We start from the raw sequence: 27644 nt of genomic DNA on the forward strand, positions 1-27644 counted from the left end.
TGTGCAGGAATCAGAGGCAGAAGTGAAAGGGCTCGTGTGAGCAAGCAACAGTTATTACTGCCTGAACACAAACCAGGTTCAATAACAGCCAGAAAAGCATTTTTCTAATTGCAAGAGCAATCTCCAAAAACAGACATATCCATTACAAAAGGGAGAAGAAAGGTTCAGTGAAGAGCAGTGCAACCACTAGAAATGCTCAGAAAGAAATGGATTTGAACTGAATTAAGGTCAGCAGAAGGGGCAAGAAAAGGACTGCAGCCTCATCCAAAAAGCATTCCAATATTAGAAGGATTATGATAAATATCTCCAGAGACACTGCCATAAAATCCATATTAAGAAAAATACTTTCAATGAAGTGCACTGCAAATCATTATGAATATTCAAATTCAATCAAACTAAAATGAAAGTGAATACTCGGGGACTCTGCATTTGAATCTGAAAAGACATTAAAAGTAAAGAAAAAGAACTAAAATGAGAGATAATAAATTTGATCTTATAAAAAATGCAGGGAATATTAAGTAAGCTTTTCACCTGCGATATGAAGAAAATCAGACAAGAGGATTTTAACATCTTATTAAGCTTAAAATATGCTCCCTCAAGTTTTGCTGTTTATTCTGGGAACAGAGAGCTGTCTGCTCACCTCGAGCTATTCAGGATCACTTATAAGAGAACTAGATAAGCTCAAATGGTAGAAATGATAGCAAGAAAAGACAGAGTAATGTGCTTCAATTTGTGGCAGATTTTTTTTAGTGTGCTAGCATTGAACAAATACTGAGAAGAAGAATAAAGTGTATCAGTATCTTAGGACAGAGACAAGTCTGTTCAGATCAGTGGGGACAAGACAGCTGAATATCATAACAATGCTATTGCAGCATATTAGTGTAAACTAAAAAACCCTCCAAATTCAAAATCACTTGTGATGTTTTGAAAGTTTTTACTGGAATTATTAAAAACATGGATATTTTCCTAATCAGTTCATTGCATTTGTTAAAATAGTTTTGCAGATTTCTAACCCATTTTCATGTACATTGGATGTGTGAAATACATATTCTACTCAGTAAAATGTGGATGTTTGATTTTGCTTTCTTTAGCAGGATGATAATTTTGATTAAGTGAAGCATCTAACTGAAGGATTATTCTGCCTGAGAAACAAATATTTCTTGTGTTTTCTTCTCTGTTCTTTGTTTTCTCACATCTTCAATCTTAAAGGCATCTTTCAGGGACAAGAAGAGGCTGAGGAGCATAAAGGGTAAGAAATATGATTTCATTACATGCAAATATTGGATCTTTTTCTTAATTTCTGGTCATTTCAGGTTTTATATATTCATAAAGAGATGTAGTTGTGAAGATCTGTTTAGTGATAATAGCACAAAAATAGCAAAATAATCTGTGCTCATCTTTTTAATAAAGCTACATGAAAACAGTGTGGCTTTATCTGTACAATCTTCCCCATCACCAACATATACACAAAATTTAAAAAAGAAAACTTGAAAATGTAGCTTATAGCCTCTAAATGATATCAAGTTCTTGAAAAATTGCTGGCAAGTCTATGGGAATACACATTAAGATATTGCAAAATGTTTGGTGCTGCACTTCTGGATATTCTATCTATATAGAGAAATGGAATTAAAACCAAAAAACAATTATTTTGCCACAAAAAGGAGCCAAGCAGATCCCTGAAACCTACTTCAGATAACATTTTCAAGCTAATCAGTGTGTGGACCATTTTTATATTAGAGTTTATTTAGTATGTGTGGTCAAAACTAAGACACTACACTGACACTTTTAAAAATAGAAAACAAATCCTGCAAAAGGATTTTCCTGTGTTATTTTACGTTGGATCAGGGCAGTGTGTGCCCCTCTCTTGTAGGTACTGCAAGACGATGTCACTGTGAACAGACACCGTATCCCCATGTCATGTCAAAAGATACACACACACTCACATACACACAGACACACACACATATTTTAATTTGTAGATCACGTCCACTGAAATATTCAACAGAAGATGCCCTCTGATCAGGATTTTGTAAGGGATAAAAATTTGACTTTTTTACCCAGTGCTGATAATCACTAACTTCATGTCCTTGTCCATTGCTTAAAACATTCCTACAAATACCAGTTTTCCGTTACTTAAATAGCGAAAGCAACAGAATAAAGAAAATGTGCACATTCTGTCTTTGTCTTCATTAACTGAAACTTTTAACGTACTTCAGTCTTTTCCACTACATTGAAATGCTTTTTAGCATAGTGAGCCTTTATTCTACCTCTCCCTGCTCTTCTTGACTGTAATCTAAGAATTTCTGATAGTCTCCTGAGCTTCTTGGCAAGAAAGCAAGGATGACACATTGCAAGATTTTTAGCGTCTGTTGCAGGATGAAAGACACGCAGTGGAAAAAAGGCACAGTGTAGAACTACCAGCAAGGCGTTCAATAAAATCAGATTTTGCTTTTCATAGCAGATATTTTACAAGTATTGGATTGCAAGATGTTGTGGACCTGGGATGGTTAACACCACAAAATTAACTACATGATAATACCTGACTTTATGTTGTTCAGTTAGAAGCATCTGAATTTTTTCCTTGAATCGTTGTAGTTTGGGGAGTCTCAATTTTCCCTTGAAAGACATGCTAATTTTTCTCCCATCCTTTATTAGGATTTATGTAGTGTTCTGTGATGCTGACGTAAACTGAGCAGAAGGCTTAAGTGACAATAAAAGGTAGATTTTTGCTGCTGAGTATAGTGAAGATCTAAGGAAATATGCAGATAGTTTCAACAGTTACTATGTAGAGGAACATGGAAGAATATAAAAACATCTGGCTGCATTAATCTGAGACTGATTTAAAGCCCTGTTTAGGATTGACACCTTGCCTAATGATACAATCACATTTTAATAGGTATTATATTTGTAGGAACAAATGGTTCATGTCTTTCAGCATCTGCAGCTGTTACTAAGAACTTGATGGGCCATGTGGATTTGGAAACCCCTGTAAGCACAGCCTCAGGCTGTACATCCAGTCCTGAGGGCACAGAAGGTATAAGAAAACCCACCCTGAGTTCCTCTGGTGTATCCTGTGTAGCTTCTTCTGGTATGATGGCATCTGTGCGTGCCATTGCTCCTAGTTTGTTGTCATTAACTTTAATTCACTTTGCGCTTTAAATATTTGACATCTGCTTCCCCCATTAACAATTTTTTCTATGAAAAATATTACAGAAGTCTCTCCACGTCTTTCTTAAGGTATGATGCAATTTAAAAGAGAAATGGTTGTGATCTGGCTTTAGACAAGGCAGGATCTGTTATAGGTCTATACTAAATATTCTTCCTTTACCTTGTCAAAGCCAACCAAGTGATGGCCAAAACACATGCTTTTCTGATTGAAGTGCATGTGGTTTTTTATTTGCTTCCATTTTACTTGTATTCCATTTAAAGTTCTTGATCTCTCAGCAGTCTCTCAGAGTTTTTTATAGCTTGTGTTGTTACTGTAGTTGTGCAATATGAAACAAACGAAAAAATATTCCTATGCATAAAAAGATTTAAGAATAATACAGTAAAATCATGACAAGAGAAGTTGTTCAAGGTAGTGAACACACCAATGAGATTTTGAGTGTCTTACAAAATCTGATGTTCTGACTTCCAAACATTGCTTCATATTGGATATGCTTCATATATGATTCTAGAGTAGATGGGAGACTAATATCTGGAAATGAATTACTTCTATGAACAGCTTCTAGGAAACTCCTTAAATTGATAGATCAACATAATATTTTTCCAGTCTTGTAATTATGATCTTAATAATTTTGATTTTTGTGGGTTGTACTACAAAGTTCAAGCATTCACTAGTTCAACTGATCCAGAGAATCCACCAAGATGCTTCTTAAAACCTTCTATGGGCTGACTTTGTTTGTCTTCTATTCTTTATGGCTTTTACAGAAACCAATGGCTTTCTTGGGCTAGAGATAATGCAAAATAACATGAAGAATTTGCTGGACCTTTCCTTTCTTTCTAAGAACTTTTAGCTTCTGTGAGCAGTCAGTATCAGTCATAGAAATGTCCCACAGATTGTAGCAGGAAGAAGGGTAGATCATGACATAATTTCCTTTGTGCTATTGTGTGAACAGTTTCTTTCTCAGTTTTAATTACAGAGACAGTAATTACTTTCATCGTATGCATTAAGTAAAATAGTCACAACTTTTAAATTAATTTTTACCATCTCACAACTCTATTAGAAAGGCTTGCATATATAATTAGGTCAAATAAAAACACGGAATACACTTGAATGAAATGCAATAATTTGACCAAAGACACAAACAAGTTCATTGCTATGAGTTGTATCTGATAATACAAATGGGTCCATAATGACTGCAACTCAAAGGCAGCAAATTATGAGAAATGCAGTGCATTAATTGAACCAGGAAGGTTATTGATACCTTTGGGAATTATTCTTGTGCTTCTGTCAACCCTGGCTGACTCTTAGATTAGAAGTTCTTGCTTCATGTCTGGTATAGGTGAAATACTTAGCTTTGTTGAAGTAGTTAATGTTGGAATAACTTCCCCTTTTTTTTTTTTTTTTTTTTTTTTCTTTTCTTTTCTTTTCTTTTTTTTTTTTTTTTCAATAGTGGGGAGGTATGAATGGTTTTTTCCAAGTCAGAACAGTGCAATTTATATCATTAAAATTTCATGAGTTATGGCTTCCCTTGGTTTTGTCTGAGTCGTGAAAAAGCTGTACCTTTTTTATTGTATTCCTCTGCTTAATTACTGACAGTTTCTCTGTGGAGTTTCAGCAACATTTACCTTATATTTTTGACATACTTTCACAAGGTCTTCTGCTTGCTTGCAGAGATGCAAGAACTACAAAAACATCACATCAGAAACTATAAGAGGAAATCCTGATTTTAGACTCTGCTGCTGTGATCATTAATCACCTTCCCTTACACTGTGAGAAAAAAATAGTTCTCAATTTAATTTTAGTACTGAATGCTAAAGAGGCATTAAGAAATGCACTTACTTCTCTCTGTTGAATATGATGAATTCTTTCCTAACGGTTTCCAAGCACTGCTGCAGGTGTACGTTCTTTAAAAAACAGCATGAATAGGTTGATTAAAAAAGATGAGAAATCATAGACAAAAATCACAACAACACAAACAACACTGAACAAAAAGGCTTATGAATGAATGCTAACAAGAGGCATTTTGAAGACTCATTAAATTGGGCTGTGATAGCACAATCAATCTCATTCTTTTGGAAGAAGTTCCCCACAAAGAATCCCTGAAGATTTTTACATCTGATAGCTCTATGAAGAACAGCTTGTGTGAACATTCAAAATCATTAGGAATAGCAACATAATTTATAGACCCTCACTGGAATGATAATTCAAGTCTGGAAATTATTAGTAATCTTGGTACTCTTGACTGTTGATACAATGCATCTTTCTACAGGGGACACATTAGTCAAGAGTGGAAGAGACAGCTTTAACGTATTTATAAATAACAAGCCTTTTCACTGCATACTTTTCATTTTTGGTAGTAGTAGCAAATAAATACTCTTTGTAACTATTTGTCCATGTGTGGGAAGTGTTTTTCGCAAGTGGCAACACTTTTTCATACTTTAAATGAGCATCTGTGATAATCTCAAAATTTATTATAGCTTAAATATGTTGTCACTGAAATAAATGGTTCTATTCATCTTGCTTTGAAGATTAATTTATTTTGTACATTTATGCAATGTATAAAATGACACACAGGGAAGTTGAGTCTATTTTCAGAGGTGATAAAACTGAACTTAACTGAGTTTGGCCATTAGAGTGTAAACAAAATGCCACTGACTGTAGTCACAGTCCCCATCTTACCAGTGGGCAGGTTTCCTTAGCTCTGTCTTTGGATTTGTTTTTGGCAAGTCGCTTTTTCTTCTTATGAAGAGGCTTGGACTCTAAAATCATTTCTTCAAGTTCAAATGTGGGATCACAGTTCAGTCTTCCTTTCTGGTACAAAAGGATTCAAAGTTACTATTTGAAAACGTCGTTGTGAGTTTTTTTAAAATTTGATTGGCAAGTGTTAACAGCAGTAACAATGAACCAGCTCCTCAATCACATCTGTAAAATGAAAACTGTCTTTTTAGGCCTGGAGTGATGCTCAAAGTTTAAATAAGGTGATAAGGTAAAAATCATATTATAAAGCAATTATAACGAGTTAGATTCTCTTCCCAGTTATAAACAGATATATTCCTAGAGTGACTAAAGATATGTTACCCCAGTGAGAGAGATTAATCTGGCCCAGCGTCTTCATCAGAATATCAGTTAGTGCTGTAGAGCATAAATGACACTGGTAATAGTGAAGAAGAGATGGGGAGTACCTGTAAGACCTTCTTGAAATATGATCTTCTGAAGCGTTGCAGTGGATTCACTTACTTAGATGCTGTCCACGAGAGCAAAGGAAGGAGCAGGCCTGTTTCAATTGCCAGCTTTTGTATTAAAAAGGGTTCACAGAATTATAGAATCCCAGGTTGGAAAGGATCTCAAGGACCATCTGGTCAAACTTTTCTGGGCAAAACCACAATCCCCAGTCTGGACAAGATGGCCCAGCAAACTGCTCAGCTGAATCTTAAGAGTCCAGTTTTAGGGAACCCACCATTTTCATGGGCAGATTATTGAAATGGCTGATTGTTGTGAAAAATTTTGCTCTTGTATCCAACTGGAATCTTCCCAAGAGAAGCTTGTACCCAATGCCCATTGTCTTTTCCATGTGATTCCCTGTAAAAAAGGAGTCTCCATCTTTGTAGCTAACCTTTAAGTAGTGAGACATGGTGATAAGGTCTCTCCCCTAATCCTGATTTTCCCAGGGCTCTACAAGCCCAGTTCTCCCAGCCTTCCTCTTCTGGCCTATTTCCCACTCCTTTGATCTCTGTGGCCCTTCTCTGGACCTTCTCCAGCCTGTCCACATCTTTTTTGTGTAGTGGGGACCAAAACTGAACAAAGTATTCCAGGTGTGGCCTCGCAAGTGCTGAGTAGAGCAGGGCAATGACTTCTTTATCTCTGCTGGTGATGCAGTTGTTGATGCAGCTCAACATTCCATGGACTTTCTTTGCCATGGCAGCACCCTGGTCACTCACACTGAGTTTTCTATCTACCTGGACACCCAGAGCTGCTGGAGCTGTTCCTCAGCTCAGTAGATCCCACCCTGTGCTACACCCCTGGACTACAATTCCCCAGGTTTAAGACCTTACACTTGTTGAACTTCGTAAGGTTCTTGTTCTTCATAAGGACTCCTACAAAGGTCTTCCTGCAGGGTAGATCTCCCAAAGTGTCTGCTTTCCCACTCAGTTTGGTATCATCAGTGGATCTCCTCAGGGTACACTTGATCCCATCATCCACATCATTTGTTAGGGTATTAAGCATTGTTGGATCCCTGGGGGACCCCACTGGTGACAGGCTGCCAGTTTGAGTAGGAGCTGTTTTCCACCTCCCCCTGGGTGCAGCCCATCAGACAGTTCCCCATCCATTACATGGATCACTTTTCTTTACCATAACACATAAATTTCTCAAAAAGGAGGCTGTGGGAAACTGTATCAAAAGCCTTAGAGAAATTCAGGTAAACAATGAGAAGCACTTGCCCCATATCAACTGAGCAGGTTACTTGGTCACTGAATATGATAAGATTTGGAAAGTACCATTTGTCCTTGGTGAATCCTTGTTGCCTTTTTCCAGTCAGATGCTTCATTCTAATCTATTATTCTTTTTCTCTTCTATCCACTTTAGTTAAGGTTTTCCTCACCCATAACAAACATTACTTAAATATTTTGGGTTCTCCATAAAAATATGTTAATTTTTGATGCTTGAAGCAAATTTTCAGATTTTGTTATACCAGGAAGTCCTTCACAAAAAAATTTGCAAACTATTTGAATTGTGTAGTGGAAGATGTTAAAAGCAACCTGTTTTCCTCTGGGACTTCTGAGAGTTCAATCACACCATTGTCACTGTCATGGTGGAAGTACTAAAATAAGTAATATATAAATGACAGGTATTTTTAGTAACCAAAGCACTAAGCAGTAAAATCACATCAGAAAATACTTGTATAATTTGTGGTGTCCTATGTCCTACAATGAATCATTTGGTTTAGTGATCACTCCACAGTTTTTATTCCTAGCAAATTCTTTATAGTGAGAGCATAATATTTAGACTTCTGATGCCTTTTCCTGCATATTATCCAGCCAGCTTTAGTAGAACAAATTTGATTTTTATTACTGGCATTTTACAGCTTATTTATATTTATTAATAAATAAATAATTCCTTAGGTTTCATCAATATCAGTTCCTTCCTTGAGCATCCATAGTTTTTAGGTTTGACTGAGTACTTAAAAAATATTTCACTTTAATTCTAAAGCTTTAAAAATAAAAGCAAATTATATTTTAAAAAGCTCTACAACAATTTATGACTCCAAGCTGAAAATGAAGAAACTAACTAAGCCATAAAGAAACACATGTGCTGGTTAAGTAAGAACTATGTTTATGAAATCAAACTATTAGGGAGACATTAAGCTATGGGACATTGCTCCCATGGGCCTCCTGTGTGCTCTCCTAGCTGTACAAGGCAGACAAGCTCCTGACAGTCATGGCAGGCTGTGGAAATTTATAAAACTCTCTGGTTTCAAAACATTCTGCAGATCACAGGGGCCCAATTCACCTTCTCACCAAAGGCTGAAAAACAAGAAATATTTTGTTGCGTGGCCCCAGTTAATCAGCGAAAGGTTTGCTGATGCTACAAAGAGAACGTTCCTGGAAAATGTGTGATCAAACTTGGTCTCATGAAACAGCAAAGTTTCTATGAAAAGAAATGCTGGGCTAGAAAAGACACTTTGATTATCATCTCACTCTTTTTCCTGACTCAATTGATCGACCAGGTGGAACAAGCCCTGAAATATCAGACTCTTCACAGAAGTCTGGTAGACCTTGTAATGGGACTTTCAGATAAATCTGGATAGATAAATGAAACATTTTAAACACAAATAAAACACAAATAAAGTGAATCCAAATGTGAAAAGAGAAGCTGTCTTTGCAGAGTCTGAGACTCTTGGAACCCCACGTATATTGTAACTTTGGGTATGGGGAACTAGATCTCCCTTATAAAATACTGTGTTGTGAAGTTTTTCACATGCTGACAAGTTGTGGATTAAACTTTTAGCTGGGAGTAGGAAGTGTAAATAACTGGTTGAGTTTTGCCTGAGAAGCAAGTCCACACCTCTGCTATCTCAGAGAGCAGCTCTAACTTGAAAAAAGGAAAAGAGGAAAGTCAGTCTTCCCTCATCTTGTAGATCCACACACCAGGAGGATGGAGTCCACCAGGCTGAGAAGGAACTTTGTTCTGCATTGCTTTGCTTAGGACAGCGACCAGAGAGTGTAGGGGAGGATCCTGGCACGGCACAGCAATTATTCCAGCTGCATGGACATCAAGTAAGAATGAAAGAGTCATTGGCCTGGTAGATATTTCACCACTCCAACTTTTCCTCTTGCACTAGAAGCTACAAAGGGAAAGGAAGGAATTTCCCCACAGGTAAACATTGCACTGGTGTGTCTGGAAGAGGGGCTTGTTTTTCCCTTCTCCGGTTGTGCTTTTTACCTGCTGTGTTCCTAACCTTTCTCTCAGTTCCTGAGGGAGACCCTGCTTGCTCACCCACAGCTTTCTTCTCCTGTAGGATGCTGCTTCCAGAGAGGCTCTGGTCAGGTGCCAAGAAGCCCAGCAAACACGAAGAGAAGTGTCTTGGCAACACACTTGGCTACCTTTGCTCCATTAGGCAATGCTATCTAACCTGCAGCTTCTGAAGGGTTGGATCCTGTCCCTATTATGTTTATCATGAACTCTGATGTGCACCTGGATGAAGCCAGGGTCTACCTATTCCACCTTCCTCATCTTTACTTACCGTTGGATAAAAAAAAACCCAAAAAACCTTGCTATGCTACAAATATGTTGTTTGGGCAATAATTATGGTCTAATATGACTGAAAAAAGTGAAGCAGCATATTAACACCACTTTCATTGCTTTTTATTCATGGCCCTCAAATACATTTAACTTGAAAATGATCAAAAAGGAAATATCCAGAAAATACCAACAAAATGGGACCACAGTAAAAAGGAAACCACCAGATTCCCTCACAGAATCAGAATGCTTCATTGTAAGAATCTGTCACAAAGGAAATATGTCAGACTTTTGGAACACTATTTTTTCAGTGAAAAAATAACGCTATACTAGGTGTTACTAGATGTTACAAAGTTTTCCAAATGTCATTCAAATGTCCAACTTTCACAGCCACAACAGTCTTCTTAGTATTCTTTTCTCAGACTTAATTCTGACAATCATTTGCTCTAACAGCTGAAATGCAAATTCTGGAAAAAGTTTTCTTTTATTTGAAAAGGAACAAAAAGTGAACCAAGGTTAATTAGTTTTTGTTGTGATCTATTGAAATGGGACAAATTTTCCCTTAGCTGTGACTGAGTAAATGAAAGTAGAATCCAAAGTAAATCACTGAAGAGCAATAAATACAAGCATAAACAAGTAAAACGGCAGTGATAATTAAACCAGAACTTACAAACACTATTCACCTGGAATATCGACTTACATTAGGAACAAAGCCTGGGGTCACAGCTTTCTCTAGAACAGCATCCCAGTTGACGTCAGCTAGGTATGGAGAGTTTTGGATGTCTGCAAGGCTTGAAAGGCGGCACTCTGGGTCCTTAGTGAGGAGCTGTGATCAAGCACAAGGCATTTTCTAAGGGACTGGATGCCATATAGGAGAGAAAATGTATCACATACATAAATTGTATGATACTTATTTTTAAGTGAGAGAACGGCTAGAGAGTCTTTTAACAGATGCTAGGAGTCCCGATTTAAAAAAAAAAAAAAAAGTAATAACTCATCGGATATGAGTACAGTTTAATTGCCACCAGATGGCTGTTGCAGGCATGAAGTGTATAAATGTATGAGCAACAGAAGTCTGCTTACAAATACACAAGAGCCCACGCAAAATGAAACATCACAGATCAATGCCACCCAACAATTTGTATTTTCTCTATAATTTTTTGGAAGATACAGTTACACTGAGCATCCTGGCAGCAGTTAAAATTATCCACCTCACTGCTCTATCTATTCAAAACTAGATTGCTAACTGCTGCAAAAGACGTATAGTTCTTATTACTCTCTTCAGACATTCACAAATATTTCTGGTTCAAGTATCAATATTGACAATGTAAAACACCTAAAAGAGACAGATTATCTTTGTGGTGTGGCCAGACAATTAAAGCAAACTAAAAACTGGGATTTCAGAAAGGAAACAATTTTTAGGGTTGAATGCATTCAGAAAGAGCCCCGCCTTGTAGCTTAGTAATGTTTACAGCAAAGTGGCTTGACTTCTGTAGTTGCAACTATAGCAACATGGCACAGGAAGAGATACAGCCATTTTAATTTCTAATCTCCCTGTCTGGAAACTGCAGCAGAAATTCAGAGGACAGAGTGATCCTTCCTTCCCTGTCCCACTTGCACATCCATAGCTGGGGGGGAAATGGGGCCAGGGCACAGACGAGGAATTAGTGATGCCCACTCTTTTACTGTCACTAGTGAATCAGATTTAAAATAAAAGAAATATTAAATTTTTTACTTCTTTGAAGCCATGAAAAGCTTCAAAGGTCTAAGCCTAAGAATACTGCACTTTCTGAAGAGAAAATACTGCACCACTCATATTCAGAACAACCCAGAAATATGCACTGCTCTCCTATCCTTGAACTGTTGACTACCTAATGTGAGTGTTTGTCTGATGCCTTTTCCAGTGTTGGAGAGGCTTCTGGGAGAGGAGAGAACAGAGGACAGAAGGTATTTGTGCTTTCTTACCTTTTTCAGTAGTGCTATCATGCCCTTGCACCATGTGGATGAGTAGTGAACTCTTTCAATCTTGAACATATTGAGTATCTCATCAATGGGGGTGGCTGAATGAATTTCATAGGGCCTCTGGCATAAAGTTAAATAAATATCAAGTCAGCAAGAATGGATAACAGAGTGCAGACTATTCACATTTTTCTGAGCTCAGTATTGTTTATCTTGAAAATATCAAAACCACAAAAACATAACAATTTTGAGTCTAATCCTTTGTGTGTGTGCTTTTCTTCGGTTGTAATAAATGTAATTACTCATAGATGCATTTCCTCTGCAATTTTTTCTCTCATGAAAGGAAGTATCAGTTCAAATGAGATGAATAAATAATTTTGTTCCTGGGGCATTCTATGTGAAATGTAGAATATTTACTATTTTTTGCTTGCAATACTTATGGCCAGTTCTTGTGACCCAAACGGACAAAATAGAAAAGAGGTGGCTGAAAGGAGCTTTGTCATCCTAATTTTACTGAGTAGTAGATAAAGAAACTAAAAAATGCTTACAAAGGTCTGTGTTAGAATCTCAATAAAAAAGCAGACTCCAAATCCCAATCCTTCTCCTTTGCTTTTTTAAAATCCAAAATTAACACACTACAAGGATCTGCTGTCACATGTTTGCAGTGCCTAAATTCTCCTATAGACGAAGAAAACCTCCGGCCTTTGCAGTTGTTTGTTCCTTAAGTTTTCTCTGATTTATCTTTTATTACATACAGAATTTGGAAATAAAGTACTACATATAAATGTATATTTTTGTTATTTTCTGTTCACATACTTGTATGTTTGACGCAAGTTGTTATAATTATACTCAACGTATTTTTGTAAACAAGGACAGAGAGTGGATTGCTTGTGAATTAAGTCATACCCAGCAGGTGATAAATATGTGATATGAGATCTGCAGCTAAATGCCACCCTAGCAGCACTGTGCAAATTAATGCATCATAATTCATAAACAACATAGTTACCTATTAATCCAATATCCTGAACAGCAAAGGGCAGACACTCATTACCTTGACTGAGAACTGAATCATCCCTTGACTTTTGCCAGTAAGTACTGGTAGAAGGTTATAATTTAAGAATATTTCTAGGTTTTAGTTATCTGACATGTTAAGGAATTGGACTCACTCTTCATAAAGACCCAGGACATATTCTGATTCTGGGAAGATTCATGTACATATTTAACTTTCATATGTATGAAACCAAGTGCATTCCAAAGCACTGGGGTGTCCTAAAAAAAGTTCAATTCAAAAATTCAATTCGCTTTGATTCACATTCAGTTAGCCCATTGTCATTTAGCTATACCATGTCCATGTGGTAGGACCTAAATGTCTGCTTTAAATACATAATTTTCCTGAACTGGGTTCTAAATTGTCTTTATAAATACTTTGTCATATGCTTTTCCCTACATGTGGCAATGTTGCCATAAAACAGTTATTAAAAATGAAACTTTTATATGCTTTCTGTCATCTAGAAGCAACTTACTGCTGACTTAACTTGATTTAACAATGTGATCAATAGGATCATTGAGACAGAATATACACCAGTTGTTCAAAATGGCAGTTAACTCTAAAATTAGCAACTATAAGGAATTCTCAATCATTAAAAGTTTTTTCTCTGTAATGTTGTTTCCGGCTATGCCTTTTACCTGACAGGAAAATCCCAAAATTTTACCTTATTTTCAAGATTATTAGTATTCTAAAATCTTGATTTTTAGAGATTTGCAGAGATTTTGGATATTTTTATTAGTTAATTCCAATTATAAATGGCCATTATAAGGTTGGTGTTTTGAGGCCCTTCATACCTCTATCTCCCCTGTTTTTCAGCTATTCAATCCACTAAAGGATCCTATCCCTTCAGTTCTATTTTGTGGAAAAAGAAAAAAATCTGGTTTGCTTTTGTTCAGGATTTTTAAATCAAAGTTTGTTGTTAATTGTTCACATTGCAGTGACAGTCAGAATCTGGGAATCCCACTTACTACTCAATCCTTCACTGTCTATACAGAATTCATAGTTTATACATTTATTGTACCATTTTAGCAGCTGTCTATAGCTCAGGAACAGACTGACACTTGGCATGGTTTGCATCATACAGTTTAATTGCAGTTTAATTTCATGAACTTTGTGAAAAGATCGATGTTTGATGCACAGCTGTATGAATTTGCTTTTTCTTGCTAGTTTTTTTTATCAGCAGTTGGATAAGGAGAAAAATGTACCTACAACTTATTGAGAAAGGTTAGGTGTACTATGGGTAACCAAAAAGTGGTGCAGAAAGCTCTGTACTGGACACAGCATGCTCCTGTATCTACAAGGTCATGTCAGGCAGAACATGGTTTTCGTTGCCCAGCAGTGGGAAGCCAGAGACGAGAATGGCTGGAATGCCTTGAGCATCCTGAGCACCAGAGGCAAATAAAAATTCAGCTCAGTGAAAAACAACTAATTTTCACTCATTTTTCTTTTACTTATCACCTCTTGAATTCAGGCTGTCAGCATCATACACTATGTACAGCTCTGAGGCAGAAAATCAAATTTGTGATGTTTCTTATTTCTAATGCTCCTTCCTTCCTTGCCTCCTGCCATTCCCATCCAGCAGAAGCATGCAGCAGGCTGCAGCTGCAGAAAGCCCTGTGTCCTGTGGCTCTGCCCCGTGCCGCAGCCTCCTCTTTACCCAGGGCTGCTGCTGCTGCTGGCGTGGTTGGGTGGCTTCGAGCGCCTGCCCATGTTCTTGGTGGCAGTGGGGCTGTTTCCTTGCTGCAGGACAGAGAGCTGCGGGAGCCTGGAGGAGTAGGGGCTGTGTGCCTGCAGGTTTAGCTCACAGCCTTGTGTCTAAACTGTGCCTTCATGGCCATCTGCTGCTCTGGCAGATGGGGCTTCTGAGCCGCAGTTGTTGGGACAGAAACGTTCCTCAGGTTAAGCACATTTCCTCAAGCCACTGCCACTTCTCTTGTCATCACTCGTGTCAGTTTAGGCCTTTTTAAGACTAGAAAAAAATTGAAAATATACACCTTTCCTTGTCCATACAGTGGTGTGTGCTGCCAAGCCATCCTCTGGCTTGCTCAGTAGCCAAGAGCTACTGAGGAGAAAACAAGCAGCTGGCTTGGGTGACTTGAGCAGGTTCAGATGGTAATTTTTTTATTTTAAAAAAACTCTAATAAAAAATTGATTCCATCTCACCTTTGTTTTGTTTGTAGCCAGACTGACTTATTCAGGAATGACTGTAGGGATCTTGGCAAATGGATATCATTCCATAGAGTTTTTCATTTTTAAAAGTGAATTTGTCACATCATATTGATCTTTTGTGATTAGTCTTGTGAGTTCAGCTTTCATTAACAATCATTCATTGCTCTCCTTTCTTGGAGACATTCACTGGTGAAAGGTTTGCTATAGAACCATCAGGATGTTCTCTTAATTTACTCTAAGTGCAGCTACAATTACCATCTGTGGCTAGGATTGAGGATGTATTATGCCTACCACTGCCAGACTTCAACGTCTCCATTCCAGGAAGAATGTCAGTCTAGAAACTCCCTAAGGTTTAAGAACTATGGTTGAGAAAAACTGATTATAATTGTTAGTTTGCTGTTTTTGTTAAGAAAAGTGTTTAATACTCCTGTACTTTGAGAGATGAAACAGTCTTTGCATGGGAGAGATCTTTGTCTCAGGAGCATGACTTTTCTATTTCTATGGAAATACAAAATAGATTGGCCTTATTTTAGGCCTGTGAAAAATGTAGCTTCTGAAGTAACAATAGGCAGACACTCTGAAATTAAATTTTCCATTTAAAAGTAGGAATAATAATTATTATTTATTTCTATTTTTCTTTATCTGTCATCCTCCATGAAATTTTGTGATCTTTGTGGGATGGATTGTCTGGCAAGACAAGGTAGCAGAACTGTGTTAGTGCCATGATTTAAAAAAACATACTGCAATGCAATAGAATCCCCTTTCCAAAACAGGAATGAAAAACAATTTTAAAACCCCCAAACAGCTGCTTTAGCTACGTCATCATCCTGAAATAGTAACTAAATTACTGTTTTCCGTGGGGAATAGAAAATATTTAAGCAACTGACTGAAATCCTTTGAACCAAAATGCAAAAGAATTTTCCATTATCTTCTGTGATATTTAACCATGCCCTGAAAGATTTTTCATTAAGCTTATTCACATAATTGATTAGATAAGAAACAAATGCACTGGCAGATAAGCATTTTCTGTAGTTGGGCCAAGCATCCTAGGATATTACATTAGATCTCTTATGGTATTAGCCAAGAGAATTAAAGATACAATAGAGTCTGAAGTAACTCAACTTCTATTTGAAAAAAAATACCATTGTTTGCGATCCAGTTTTATAAAGCCATTAATCATTAGACCTTTCCTTAGCCAAACTGAGGCAGATTTTCATAAAGTATTTGAGTATGAGGTGAAACTTTCCCAAGAGTGTTTTCATCTGGGAAAGAACCAGGACAGTATTCCTGACCTGGGCCTTGTACACTCAAACTTTATTCTGAAGAGTGCACTTAGGGGCACTGCAAACTTGATATTTTTGTTAGATAACAACAAACTCAAGCATTCTTACCCAACCCCTCAGTAATTCATATGCTGTAACTCCTAGTGACCACCAGTCTACTGGGTACGAGTATCCTGGACCTCCATCCATAAAAGCCTGGAACACTTCTGGAGCTAAAATCATAAATCAAATTGATCAAAAAAGCATTTCATTCAGGTTAGACCATGAGTATTATTTCACAGCTGAAAATTTATAAGGACTCAACAAACTGGAATTAAATAGATTTGGAAGCACAACATTTTCAGGGTATTGTTTCAGTGCCTTGTTTTACTGATAACAAGTAACATTCACTGGTCAGGCTATTTCAAAAGTCAGTAATTTTATATATTAATTCTTACCTGGTTCTTTTAATTTTTAAGTTATGTGAATAAAGACATGTAATAGGAGGGGAATTCTTGGTCTGAAGTGTGACTCAGAACATTTAGGGTAATATAAACATTTTATGAGAAAAATATCAGCTAGTGAGGTGATTCTTCCTGATTGATGAAGGTGTTGAATGTGGTAAATCTCATCCTTATTCTACATTTGGGTAGAACTAATCAGATAGGTTTTGAAGGTATTCAACATAGGAAAATGGTACTTAAATATAAATCCTGACACTGATTTTATGATGTGAGAAACTGCCATGACTGGAAGAAAACACTGTCAGTGAAGTAATGGCTTCCATAAAAGTAACTTCTGTGGAGGAAAAGAAAACATATTTTCAAAACAAGGGCCCACTTTGTATAATTTAATGAAAAAAACTGTACAAATGTTACTGTAATTTCTTCAGAAAACCAGATATAAATAAGAGTGAATAATGAAATGAAACAAAATGAAATGAAATGAAATTAAATTAAATTTTGGTCATGCTTTTCTAATGATTTAACAGCAGAATCTCAGTGCATTTTGTGAAAACACTTTCACTGGACATCTTCTAGACAACACTAGAATATATAGCCATAATATTTGGATGCTAGATTACCATGTGAGCCTCTTCTGGCCATGATGCCGAGTCTAATGTACCACATTACCCCCTTATTACCATGGCCTCACTTTGTGATGAGCACACTGCAGTGAATGATGTAGTCTGGTCACACTTCTGACTGGCAGTTTGGGATTTGACTATTTATGGCATTTAGAGAAGCACCTTTAATAAATGGAAAGGCATTCCTTTTAGAGGAGTTTTTGCAGTCCTTGCATTATGGATGGCAACCTAATAATTTACAACTCTAGACCTAAATTCACGAAGTCTACAAGAGCCAAATATAATAGACAATTTCAGCATCCACTCATCACTTATGGCAAAACTCTAATCTGTAGAATAAAAAACAGTGAATGTATGAAAGTGGTCTTATACTCTTTGACCAGCAAGATTATGTCCAAACATGTTTGGTATGAGATCTGCAGGCACCTAAATAAACATTTTTTCTGGAATGCATGTGTTTGGAGAATAGATGACCAGTGGATTTCTGGCAGAGGAAAACTTGTGCTGTGATCCAGTATGACATAAATCAACAATGCCATAAAAGTCATTACACTGAGCTAAGTCTGTCTCACCTCCAGACGACATAGCTTCCCTTGGCATGCTATATCTTCGTGTGTACTTCAACTCTTATTTGCATGCTGCTGCTGTGTAGGCACATCTTACATATGAGCAGTCTATCAGATAGATGGTGAGAGCATAACCAGGATTTTTTTTATTACTTTCGTGGATCGATGCACTTAAATTGCACATCAGGCACCAAACTTATATTTTGAATATTACCATAGGAACCTTGCAGTGACGGTTTGCTTGATTTAGCCCCATTCGTTATGGGTTTTGCCCACTGTGCCTAGATAATGTACAATATCTCATTACAGAAAATAGCCTTTCGGCATTTTTACTGAACTGTGCACGTATAATACTGGTTTCACTATTTCTTTTATAGCTTTAACATTTTAATAATGAGACAGATCACTATCTGATTTCTGTGAGATAGAGGTGAAAATACTTTGTTGATGTAAGCTATGACATCACCAGAATGGTGCGGCTGTTTTGCTAATTTAGTGACTGAGCTATTGATTTGTATTTTATTTTATTTTATTATTCTAAAATCCTCAAGGTCAACTCATCCCACATTAGGTAGAACAGCAGAAAATGCTTTCTTTTTCCCTGGAGTTTTGAAGCTGTTTTCTCACCTTAAGTGAATGGCATTCTTGGGTCAGAATAAGAGCGTTAAAGGCCCAATTTTTAAAGCAATAGCCCCTTTTTGCCCACTTTTAACAGCATTATTTTCAGTCCAGCTGGAATGCCTCTCTGCATTCCATCAGCTCCAGTGAAGCAGTCGTAAACACTCTCCCCATGAGGGAGGGACTGGCAGAGGGTGTAATATGATTCGCAGTATCCTATACAGGTTTTTTTCGCAGGGTGAAATCTCAACCATGTTGAAACCAAAAGACCTTTCTCTAGTTTGACAAGGCTGTTAAATACTCATTTCACACTAAGCTTGTACTTAACGTGTCTAAAAATCTTTTTGAACTGAGACATTAGGTGCAAATGAAGGGCTCCAGGCTGTGTACAGAGGTCTGGAGTTTGCCTTCTCATTCAGAAACAGAGCATGATCTTACAGAAAGACAGCAAACCCTTCAAACCCTTCAAGTCATAGAATTAGCCAAACTCTGAAGAACTCGAGCTATGAAATACACAGGACATAATATTAAGTTTTGCTGTAAGAAATAATTATGCCTGGAGAACCAATTCAGAGTGCATATTGGTTACGATGAAAACGAATATAAACTCTGAAAGGAAAGATGAAATTCTGCATCGATTTTCTTTAACATTGTTACCAAACAAAACAGACAATCCGTAATCTTATAAAATTTGAACTTGATCCCAGGATCAGCTTAGAGAGCCATCCTGCAGCCTGCTGTGGGTAGATTCTTCCAAAGGATGATCAGATTTCAGCTTGTCAGCTTGGAGCAAGGGCAAGAGTTCTGCTGTGTGCACCCATTGTGAACATATCATCTCTTGCCATAACAGATTTAGGATGAGAAGATTACTTCATCTTTTACCCCCATGCATATACATAGGCAGGAGTATTCTGCCTTCAAGAGTTTGTGTGTGCAAGAGTGAGAGTTCCTGCAAGAACAAGAGTTTCATATCTTTTTCCTTTAGCAGTTTCCACTGAACAAAGGCTTTTCAGGAAAATAAATGAGTTTAATATCGGGTTTGATCTTGCAGTTTGTTTTGGCCAAGAGCTGAAGCTACAATCATATGCACTTAGGGGAAAAGCAGTAGATGTTTGCATGGCAGAAATTCAACTTTTAAACAGTGAAGATAAATCAAATAATAGCAAGTCTAGCAGCAAGAGTGAATTCAAAGAAAAGTAAAGAAGTGTTGCAATTAGTGCTTAGGTCCTCACAGCTTGCTCTGACTCAATTTCTTTGATGTGATGGAGAACTACATATTCCTAGAGCTGCCTGAAGAATGACTCAGCAGCAGGAGCCTGGTTCAGCTTCACTGCTCACCCTGCTCTGAGCAGGGTTGGAGTAGAGGCTCCTGGGGGCCCTGATACCTTGAGTCACCTCACAATCCTGTGATCCCAATGAAGCCCAACCAGCCAGCTCCTCACAGCACATCTGAGGGGGATGACAGGGCCCAGAAAACCTCAATGGGATCTTTACAGCCTCTTCCCCTTGGCACTCACTATGAACTGCATGGGCTCTACACCTCTGCTCACATGCTCAGACATCTGGAAAACCTGCCACCCAAAGTAACAGGGACTTTTAAAAGTCTGGAATTCAGAAGCAATGCAGTGCTTTTGTTTGGGTTATTGCTTCTCATATTTCACAAAGTGTGGTCTGACACCTTTCATACAACTTTTTGAAAATGACAAAGAAACACTCTTTAAATACCAATGCCATTTCAAGATAGGACTTCTGTACTAATTTTAACAGAGCAAATAAAATCAGGAATATCTCTTTGTCTTAAATGATAACGAGTAATCATGCATTTTGGCAACTAGCCAAGCTAAAAGTCCTTCTATTGTTTCTTTTCTGCATCTATATTTTTCTCTTAAAAGTACACTTCCATGATTTTATTGTTTACCTGCTTTCCTTTCTTGAGAAGTTATATAAATGAATCCACATTTGGGCTGTATTGTGTGCTTCAGTGCATTTCTTGGTCATCCCCAATACAAATTTCCAGTCAATACTTTTTTCCAACTAATAAATTAAAATAATTCCTCTTCAGAGATGTACTCTTTTGCACTATATCTTTTAAATAATGCCATACTACTGCAGACTATAGGAAGTAAATAAAAGGTTATTTCTTTCTAAAATAAAACCACACTAGAGAACAACATATGAGCAAATTGAATGTGAAAGCAAATCCAGAGGGTCTCTATCCATCTCAGAAGCAATGGCATACTGGGATATCCTTACTCCTGCTCTGTATGTTTATGCAAAAGGGAGTAATTTCTGACAAATCCATTCATAAGTATAACAATCCATTGGAATTTTGACACCAGTTATATGATCTGCAATGTGAATAATATAGATGATGCATCTCATATTGTATACATATTTTCCTAGAGATCTGTAACAAAAATAAAGCTATAAAAAAGGAATTTTTATGTATCTGGTTGGTAATTATCTACCTTTATTTGTGAAAGATGTTAGTATCTAACAACATGATTCATGAGCTTGAAATAAAAGAATATCAACATAAATGCGAGTAATGCTAAACCAAATTTTCACTATTTTTTCCTGTTGCAAAAGTCCGTTTTGTACAAAGAATAAAATGTTTTGAGTACAGTTTCTGAAAATCTGCTGAGTATTCCTTGATATCACAACTTCATAAATTGTAAGTGCTCTGGGTCTCTGAAATTCAGACTATTTTTAATTTGCTGCTCAAAGGTGAGTTTGAAAATGCTGTTCATGATAAAATGATCAATTTGAGGTCTATCTCTTGGTGTGGTTGGCAAAAAAAATAGCTGCTATTATTTCTGATGGAACATCTACATACTAACAAACCAGTCTATTTAAGCAGTAACTTGCAAGTCAGTCTTGCAAGATTGATTACTGTAAGGATCTGACTGTCCATGAAAAGCTAAATGTTGCCAATGACATCTGGTCATCAGTTCCTGCACAATGCCCTGTGCAAGTTATCAATATGAGAAACTAAAAATGAAACAAAGAAAGAAAGAAAGAAAGAAAGAAAGAAAGAAAGAAAGAAAGAAAGAAAGAAAGAAAGAAAAAACCCTACTTTTTTTTTTTTTTTTTTAATGGTCCAGTTCAGGTGGATATGTTCAAAACATTTCTTAAGAATGAAATCCCTGACATTGCTCAGCCAGTTGTCTAGATACAGCTCTCTGACATCTATTTGCATCTCAGCAGAGACCCTACATGTCAGTAAGGGGAATCAGAGGTTTGTGGTTTACTGGAGGGGTTGCAAAGCAGCACACTCTGCTGCAGTCATTACAGCAAAACATACTTCAGTGGCGTGGGTCTTATTGCAATGCCTGAGATTTCAACCTAGAAAATACATTCCAGCATCATTAACAGAGATTCAGCATAATAGCACACTGCCAGGTATCATTCTTCTTCCACATGTTTGTCCCTGATCTTGGGAAAAAATATTGTGTATAAATTGATATATACACACGTATACAACACACAGCATAAGCAATATTTTGATTGATTAGCACAGGACAAGCTGTTAAAATGTTAGATGTTTGCAAATTTTAAACGTGTGAATGATGATGTATGGGACACATTTATAGTTTCGCTTTGCTGAATCAGGCTTAAGGCATGACAGATTGAGCTGAATAAAAAATGAACTTAACTTCTGGAATAAAATCCCAAGAACCTTGAATTGAGATGTTTCAGTGAAATATTAATTGCTTTTGCATCACTGTGATGAGAAAATATTAATTTTCTCTTTCCCCTGAGAAGTAAATTCAGGGATCAGTAATTTTTCTGGATCGTGTTTTAAATAGAAAACAGAAATCAAACTACAATAATGACCAGTGATCTTCTATCCAGAGCAGAAGCTGTTTCAAGTGCAAAATGGAAGAAAACAACTTCCCTCTCCCTGAATATAAATGTGGATTTGGTAAACTATCAATTTACCTCCTAGTGTTTACTTTCTCATGTGCTAAAAAGGTCCAAATTATAATGGTCAGCCTTCTGACTCAGAGCTTTAGACTAACCCGCTGCTAACTTCTATTTTATAAGGCAAAATGCTGCTTAGAGCCTGGGCATGCTGGGACGGCAATTTTCCAGTGTGAGGTTTATACTTGTTCTAGCCATGTAACTGATTTTGCACCATTATTCACATTATACACCTCAATAGTTTTAATACTCATATTTAATGCAATTATTCAATCAAAGTAAATAATTTATATACCATTACCTGAAAACAGACACGGCATTTAGAATGCCTTATTAGTTTTCCATATGGCTATATAACCTCTCCTGCCCTTATTCAGCGTGCTATCCTCAAATGACCCTCTGCTTCACTCAACCACTGAACAGAACTCACTTCTTGACCTTGCACAGAGAAGCCTTTAGCGGCTGAACATCTGGATCAGCCTCAGAGAAACAACCTCGAGCTGCTACCCCCGTTGAAAGAAAGCCCAGCAGCAAAGAGCATGTCATGGTCTCCCATTATTGAACAGAAAGTTGCACATGAGCACCTTTGTTACTCCATACAAAAGCTCACAGTGGCTGCAGAGCCAGTTTTTCTAGCAATTTTTAGAAGGGATTTTGTCCAAAAATATCCATTTGGTGTTTGGAAGATTGTTCCAGTGTATAGACAGCAGCTGTTCTGCCCAGTACTGAAATTAGCAGGTCTACCTAACTGGGGATTTTCAGGACAGAATGTAGCTGGTACACCAGAACGACTGTAACATGGTCCTGCATCACATACTCCCACCAGGTTAGAAAATACCTTTGCACCAGTTTATGCATGCAAAAACCTGGGGGTGTTGGCCTGACCAAAAAACAGGAGTTACCCAGGGGGCAGGGGGGCCCTGAAGGGACTCATTTACCACCTCTGCTGGACCTCTGCTCCCCTCAGATTTGCCTGCAGAGCTCCACAACACACCAGGCCCTTTCAGGCAGATAATAAATAAATAAAAAAACAAAAAACCAAATTAACAAATAAAATGCCCAAATCAAAATTACCTCTTGAACTCAGATTGGGGTATTTATTAACTGAAATAGTCAAAGAAATGATTGTATTAGTAGTTTTGCTGGAAGATCTTAAAGGGTGGTAGCAGGTCAGAGACCACAAAGAGGTGAAGAGCAACTGAAGGTAATAACTTCTTTCCTGATCTCCTGAGGTTCCTCAGATGCTTATGTTCCTATTCATTAGTGTCAGAGTGGAACCAACACCTGAATGCCTGCTAGCAGCTCAGTGTTTAATCCCTTCAGCCACATAGCTCCTAGTATGAGCTGAAAGTCCCATGAATGTGGGGAGTATTTATTTCGGCACCTCAAAGTCTCACACAGCCGCTCTTAGTTCTTGCTTATCAGAACAAATAGAAGCCTCCCTTGTCATACTGACATGGGGAGATGTCCCTGGAATCGAAAGGTCAGGTAATGATATGACCAGAGAAACTCTACAGACAGGCAGTCAAACCCCCTGTAGAATAAAGGCAGGATTTTAAAAAACTTAAACACTACCTTAACTGCATTCAAAATGCAATGACCTGCAAAACAGGATTTAATTTCAGAGCACTGTTTAATATGACTTCAAGAAAGACCAAAGATTGGCCACTTTTGAAAACTCAACTCAAAATTTTCCCTGCTGTATTTTAAGCATCTGAGGAACAAATTTAGCTCTATGGGATATTTTTTTCTGCATGAAAGGTTTATATCAGGACATCCACTGGCTTTCCTCTGAGTTCAGTAGTACACCTACACAGTATTAATTAATAAATATGGATGACTCATACGTTTTAGAAGTTCAGTGGACCTGTGTAAATCCACAATCCTCTGGTAATCTCTGGCATGCAGTCATTCTTCACCATGACAGCAGCCAATGAAAGGAGCTGTGAAAACCTGAGATAGCAAGCCTGTGAGATGGGAATGGGGTAGCTGAAACCTTTCACTTAATTTATGACTGATTTCATTGACTTTGGATTTTTCTCAGGTGTATTTGTGTAATAAAATGTATTTTATTGGTTTGATTTGAGGTAAACTCACAGTGCATCATTTGAATATCTTCAGAGTATCTTCTCTGCTGAGAAAAACACCAAAGACTCTACCTAGTCCCCCTAAATCCTCCTACCACTAAACCCAAAAACTCCCAAAAAACCAAAACAAAAGTAAGCAACAACAGCAACAAAATCACATAAAGAACCCACATAAAAAACCAAACAAACCTTAAGCCTCCCCTCCCCCCAATAACCTGTGAATGGAAAGGTTTTGCAACACTCAGAAATAATACACAGATCTATGGAAATTGAACATTTCAATAAAGAAAAAGTATATGCTATAGGACTCAAACACAGATAAATTTGCCAAAGTGAGGAATAAAAGAAAGGTGACACCTGTCATGTTTTCTAGATGTGTTTAACTGTTTAACTTTTGGGTTTGTAGGTGAGCATTCTATTGCAGGGTAGAGGGCCATCACTGCAGATGGGTGCCCAGCATAGAGCATATTCTTTGAGACACACAGATATGTCTTGCAGCCTTGTTCACAAGGGAGCAATTTAAGAAATGTCCTTTTTTTTTGTTTTTGTTTTTGCACTCATAAAGATGGAACAGTGTTAAAAGTAGCAAGGCCTTACACATGTGCTTCCAGTCAGGTGGACACACACAACATGCACTTCCCTTTCACACAAGAGGCTGAGGTAATATCCTTCTGCAGGAGGAAAGAGCCACAGCTGAACAGACCAGCACATGCAGCCAGGGACCATGGCCTGCCCTGCACTGACTATCCTGGTCCACAGCTCAATTCACAATGGAGAGGGTTCTACATAATTGCTTGTGGTCATTTGTTGGCAGCAGCTGTGCCTGCCAAAAGCCAGCCTGATCTCAAAGGGCATTTTGCACTGCTTGCCAGGGTAGGATGACAGCCTGAAACCATAGGAGTTTACAAAGACCTATTCCCTCAATAAAACCTCGACAACAACCTCAATCACAGGTGTTGTAAAAGGTTTGAGCAGTGAATTTGTGAAGGTAAAATCAGGCACAGGTGACACACAGGTTTCCAAATCAGCAGAAGGCACACCTTGCCTTCCACAGTCCCAGCCACCTGAACAGCGCAAGGCAAACTCGGAGGACCCCCACCCGAAACTCTAAGAAGTTCATCTCATTTCAGCATTTCAGGTCACTGGCTTCGACAAGAAAAGCTGCAGAAGCAGCTGGAAGCATCCTGCCTTGCCAGGCTGCTGGCCTTGTTCTTTCCACATATACTGCTGTCCCTGTCTTTGTTCCTGTGTGGCAGGTATTTCACTTGTCTGAATGAATTGGCTGGGAAGGGGAGGGCATGGAAATTGACAGGCTTTCTAGAAAAACATTCAGGTTCAGGTACAGTGCATTCTGCATAAACATTTAATAAGTAAGGAAATAGGCAGGGAATATTTCAGGCTGAAATATTCGGGGCTAATGTGAAGTGGGATTAAGCAAAAACTTCGGGGCTAAAAGGCTAATGTGAAGTGGGATTAAGCAAAGGCTGTAGGAGCTGACTCACACCATGCTTAGCATTACAAGATAGGCATCTTAATCAGAACAGCTAGGGCATTTTTACAACACAATATCAATTCACTCTGTTTTCTTCCTGGAAACCATTTTTATTCAGTCATGCTGCATGTGAACAAATCATTCCCTAGCAATTTCTCAGCCTATTTCAATCAGATTTCAAAGAGGAATGAAGGCTTTAGAGATAACATTTTTCTGTTTATTTCCTTAAATTGGCCATAGGAAGTGAGAAAACCTATAAGAGCCTCTGCTAAGGGAAAGGCTGGAGAGTCCTCTCATATCTGATTAAACATAACAGGATCCACATGAGAGAAAGACTTCATAAACCTTCAAGAGGGGGAAAAAGCTTTCATCATATCTTGTACTGTCATCGTTGTGAAAATCAGCATGGCATAAGGCATGTCTTACAGAAACTGCTAAGTTTCCTTGGTTCTGATACTCAGCAAGTACCATGCTTGAAGGTGACTTTGTCTTGTTACACCCAGGGTAAATTGTGGTTTGAATTCCTGGTAATAGATGCTTACCAGCAACCACAGAGCCAACCTCCCCAATTCTCTTTTTTTCTATTTGTCTTGTAGTCTAAACGTCTCAGGAGAAGCCACGTGGAAAGCCTTTGATACAGCCTTACAACCAGAAATCACTGCAACTGAAAAGTCTTAGTAGCATTTCACAAAAGTTAGAATTCTTCACAAAATAAAAGGTATAAACTAAAAGAGGAAAGTAGCACCAATGAATGTCTGGCTATATTTGTCACACATTTAATATTTGGTTTGTTGAAGCTTTGATATCCAAACTGTGCCACAGAGAATCCTAAACCAACGCTTTTCATCTGAAACAGAGGATTTTTATGGCTCTAAAAGCTTTGCTGTCTTCTTGCAGCTCCAAATAAGTGCAAGAGTGATTCTTTCTGAATAGTAAAAACTGCAGCTGGGGCTTTTGCAGCATCTTCACATTTCCAAGAGGTGAGGAAGGTGCAATGAAGAGAAAGTAAGCTGGTGGATGGTGTGATAACCTTCATAAAGGAAAGGAGAGAATTTTTTTGGTACTGTTTCTTCTTGTGAGGTTGTTGGATATGCTGGAGATCTGATGAGTGGGGAGGGGGCTTCAGGAGTGGAACAACTACATGAGTTGAGGTGAACTTAGACCAGATCCTTTAGTGTGAAAAGGTAAAATCTTTTCCCTGTCTCCCATCTTTCCTTTGACCTGCTAATGCTCTGTATCCCATGCCTGTGCTGCACTGCTCATTTCACCTACACAGACATATCATATATTCTTGTGATGCAAATATATCCTATTCTTGTCTCAAGATGTAGGGATTTACAGAAAGTAACACAGCTGAATTTCTGCTGAATTGGAATTCACAAAACCAAACAGAACCTGACTAGAAAAGTGTAGAGATCAAGCTTCTGTATAAAATAACATCCAAACGACATCCTCCATCTCTGAAGATTTTCACTACTGACACATATATATATTGTCAAAAAAAGAAGTTGATCACATTTTCTTTATG

The 27644-nt window shown here is 37.7% G+C and overlaps 1 protein-coding gene and 1 long non-coding RNA gene across 6 annotated transcripts in view; one reads left to right on the plus strand and one right to left on the minus strand.

Moving 5' to 3' along the window:
- STK32B (serine/threonine kinase 32B) overlaps nt 1-27644 on the minus strand; it is a 160205-nt gene that overhangs the window by 15107 nt on the left and 117454 nt on the right. For all 3 annotated transcript variants that reach the window (XM_066185448.1, XM_066185446.1, XM_066185447.1), the window contains 5 exons: nt 16472-16575; nt 11870-11986; nt 10605-10730; nt 5846-5977; nt 5006-5070 (listed from right to left, as the gene is read on the minus strand). In XM_066185448.1, coding sequence (XP_066041545.1) covers nt 5006-5070; nt 5846-5977; nt 10605-10730; nt 11870-11986; nt 16472-16575 — 544 coding nt within the window. The remainder of the gene's footprint in view (nt 1-5005; nt 5071-5845; nt 5978-10604; nt 10731-11869; nt 11987-16471; nt 16576-27644) is intronic.
- On the plus strand, nt 25665-27556 carry LOC136290958 (uncharacterized). Of its 3 annotated transcripts, none has more exons than XR_010721398.1 (3): nt 25665-25880; nt 26357-26620; nt 26713-27556. It is a non-coding gene; the product is annotated as an uncharacterized lncRNA (long non-coding RNA). The 3 variants fall into 3 exon arrangements; XR_010721397.1 differs by having other exon boundaries at nt 26357-26595; XR_010721399.1 differs by lacking the exon at nt 25665-25880 and adding an exon at nt 25902-25963 and having other exon boundaries at nt 26357-26595.

The sequence above is a fragment of the Chamaea fasciata genome, unplaced genomic scaffold, assembly GCF_029207755.1.
Source record: "Chamaea fasciata isolate MVZ Bird 193981 ecotype frontalis unplaced genomic scaffold, bChaFas1.0.hap1 SCAF_6, whole genome shotgun sequence".
Lineage (NCBI taxonomy): Eukaryota > Metazoa > Chordata > Aves > Passeriformes > Sylviidae > Chamaea > Chamaea fasciata.